At 30.1% G+C, this 3,173-nt stretch overlaps 1 protein-coding gene across 1 annotated transcript; it reads left to right on the forward strand.

Moving 5' to 3' along the window:
• Positions 1-525: 525 nt before the first annotated feature.
• Positions 526-2,390, forward strand: LOC111087391 (cytochrome P450 4C1-like). Its single transcript, XM_022393872.1, has 3 exons — positions 526-838; positions 1,721-1,921; positions 2,351-2,390. The coding sequence occupies exons 1-3, from the start codon at positions 668-670 to the stop codon at positions 2,354-2,356; spliced, it is 378 nt and encodes a 125-aa protein (XP_022249580.1). The 5' UTR covers positions 526-667; the 3' UTR covers positions 2,357-2,390.
• The last annotated feature ends 783 nt before the right edge of the window (positions 2,391-3,173 follow it).

Raw genomic sequence — 3,173 nt, forward strand, 5'->3', positions numbered from 1 at the left:
GTTTATTTTGAAAGTAAAGCATATTTAAATGCAGGTGATAGATTTAGTTTAATTTTCTCTTCAGAAATACCAACAAAAGACCTATAATGGAAGCGTTCAGCTAACTTATGAGCCTTTTACTTCACACAGAGTCTCGTCTCTTTCTATTTACCTGTAAAAAATCACAACACCTGTCCTTGGAATACAAAAGTTTCAAAGCTTTATAAGGGAGAGAGAAATCTGGGCCAATAGTTTAGTCATTCAAATGTTCTTTCTCACGCTTAATGTTTCTTAAAGCTCAGTTTACTTTTCAACTGTTTATTATAGTGAACCTATAATTGTTTTATTATCATACTACGTTAGAGAAGATTATAGAATGAACAACATCGAAAAAGGAGCTTTGCTTTTTAAAGATTTTCTGGCTTTAACAAGAGCCGGCTGTTGCATGTTCTCAATATATCGCACTGTAATTCAGCTACATTGGCATGTTTCAGGTTCTCAAAGTGCATGAAATGTGTATATAATTTTGTGAGCATTAGCCTCGTGCAGCTGTAGATTTTATTTCGGATTTCAGACTGTACCTAACCATAACTACCATCTGTTAATTTCTAGTTTAATAATATGTTTTACATATTTCCTTTAAGGGAAAGGTTGATAGGGAAAAAATATTTAACTAATAAGCGTGGCTATGATGATATTCAGTATTTTTGTTTTTCTATTATTCTTTTCAAGTGTTGCAGAAACATTCATCGCACGAGTAGCAAAGCCTTGGTTGTGGTCAGACTTTCTGTTTTATAGAACACAGCTGGGCAAGAAGTTTCTAAAAAGTACAGAAATAATGGACAACTTCACACGGCAGGTTAGTTGTCTAAGGTATATAAAACTTTAAAAAGCTTATGTTATGACCATTTGGTATTCCCATACTTTACACCTGCAGTGTTTGATAGAAAAATTCCGAATTGTACTTTAGCTAACACAGTTTCAGATTACATAATTTCAGCAATGTGTTATGACACCTGGTTTTAGTATCGTTTTATTTAATAAGTATCAAGTGTTTCATATAATACGATTTCAAGAGTATTTTAGACAAAAACGTATCAATGGTATTAGACAGTGTTGGATAGTGATTTATATGACAGTTTTATATCAATTTCAGTATTGTTTTATGAAACGCAGTTGCTCTAGTGTTTGAAATAACAGTGTCAATACTGTTCCATATAACACTGTTTCAACAATATGTTACAGGTTTCAATATCAGTATAAATATATAATACTTTTATTGTTTTCAGTTTCATTAAAAAGTATATATATATATATAAAGTTAGCCTATCTTCTAGTGAAATTAATGCACATATATCGCTATTGGAAAAATGATATTAGTTGAAAAACAAGTTCTGAATCTCTCTCGCTCTCTAAAAGAATTCAATTGCGATAATAAACTTTTGGTTATACAAAAATCATCCAACTTAGGACAGTATTATAAAACGTTATTCTTAATGTTATTGAATGTTTGGATGATAGAGTCTTAAGAAGTGAGTGACTAGATTTTATATATGGAAGTCTACACTGTATTCAAAAGTCATTTCTGACTCTTTTCTTCATTACTGAATTTTAGAGTGTCTTGTTAATCGTAAAAATGCTTTCATCATATTTTTATGTTAACATACAAAAACAATTAAGGTAACTTGTGTTATCAATAATAATAAAAAACAATGGCAACGATAAAGTGTATGTACTTCAGGTTATACGAGCACGTAAAGAAGAAGCGATTAAGCAGAATACGATAACATACGATGAGCAAAACAGTCATCAGGATGAAATAACTTTTGGGTATGGAAAGAAGAGACAAGCTTTTTTAGATTTGTTGTTGGATCACCATCTGAAGGATAATACGATGACTGAGGACGACATGCAGGAGGAAGTTGATTCATTCATGTTTGCGGTAAGAAAATTTAATAAAATGTTACTAAATTTAGTACATATTTTATGACAAGTTAAAAACTTCTAACATTGACTATTTTGGTTATTTACTTACCTTTTAACTGGTTGATCATACTCCCTAGTTCCTTTGTAACGTGCCTTTAGATCATGTACCAGATCCATTCCTAATGCTTTCTATAACTCATTTCTCTTCCACTTTCAACATTATTGCTCACAGCACACTGCTATCGATGTGTACTATACTTGGAGTGAAAAATATAAGTATTCATGAAATAACTTAAGCAATGATAGTAATCCTATTTATCTCTTTAAAAAAGATAAGTTTTTCAGATTTTGACTTTAGAGTATTCTAAAAACATTTACCTCTTCTAAACTTTTTACAACTTTAAAATGAGTTTTGATATATTGGTTATTCTTTTCTATACAGCAGGAATGAAGAGTCTAAGTTCTCTGATTTAGCCCCTGCACATAACAGAACATAAAGATTAAATGGCCTACTTTCGTGAATTCAGAATTTTGGTCTCAGTTATTTTTATTTTATTGTTACATAGAGTTAGCGATTTATCAAATAAGCAGCTTTTGTTTGATGAAAATTCAAATTAGCTGACGTGTTATATGTTTCAATAGTAAATTGAATTATGGATAGTGTTAAAATATTTTTCTGAGGTTACATTTTAACGTTTTATATTTTATCCAGTATTTATATCACTGAACCAACAACTTAATCAAATAAATATATCTTACAATCACATAATATAGTTTTTCATTCATTTATTTTTTTTCCTGTTATTAGTTACACAGTAACTTAATTTTTATGCACTTACTATAACATGACATCTCAGTCATCAATCCATGTTGAACCATAACAAACGTTAAAAACATGATAATAACAAAAAATATCTTTAATTACAGACGTCTCAGAATTGTATCAGATTCAATCATCACTCAAATTTAAAACAGAATCAAGACATATCAGACATATTATCCACAAATTAAGTTAAGTTTAGAATTTAAGTCAACATTTATAATTCAAAACTTGTTTCAAACTAGAAAACACCTACCCATCCCTTTGCCCTCATAAGCCATATATAAATACACCTGTGATAGGTGTAAATCTACCTATATCGGTAAAATTACATGTCTCTAACAAATACGTATACGTATACGAGAGCACATGGGAATTTCAGCTGGAAGTGGATATAAGCTAATTAATCCACCCGAGTCTTGTATCTGATAACATAGTCAGAATAAGA

This window comes from Limulus polyphemus, unplaced genomic scaffold (assembly GCF_000517525.1).
Source record: "Limulus polyphemus unplaced genomic scaffold, Limulus_polyphemus-2.1.2 Scaffold68, whole genome shotgun sequence".
NCBI classification, from domain to species: Eukaryota; Metazoa; Arthropoda; class Merostomata; order Xiphosura; family Limulidae; genus Limulus; species Limulus polyphemus.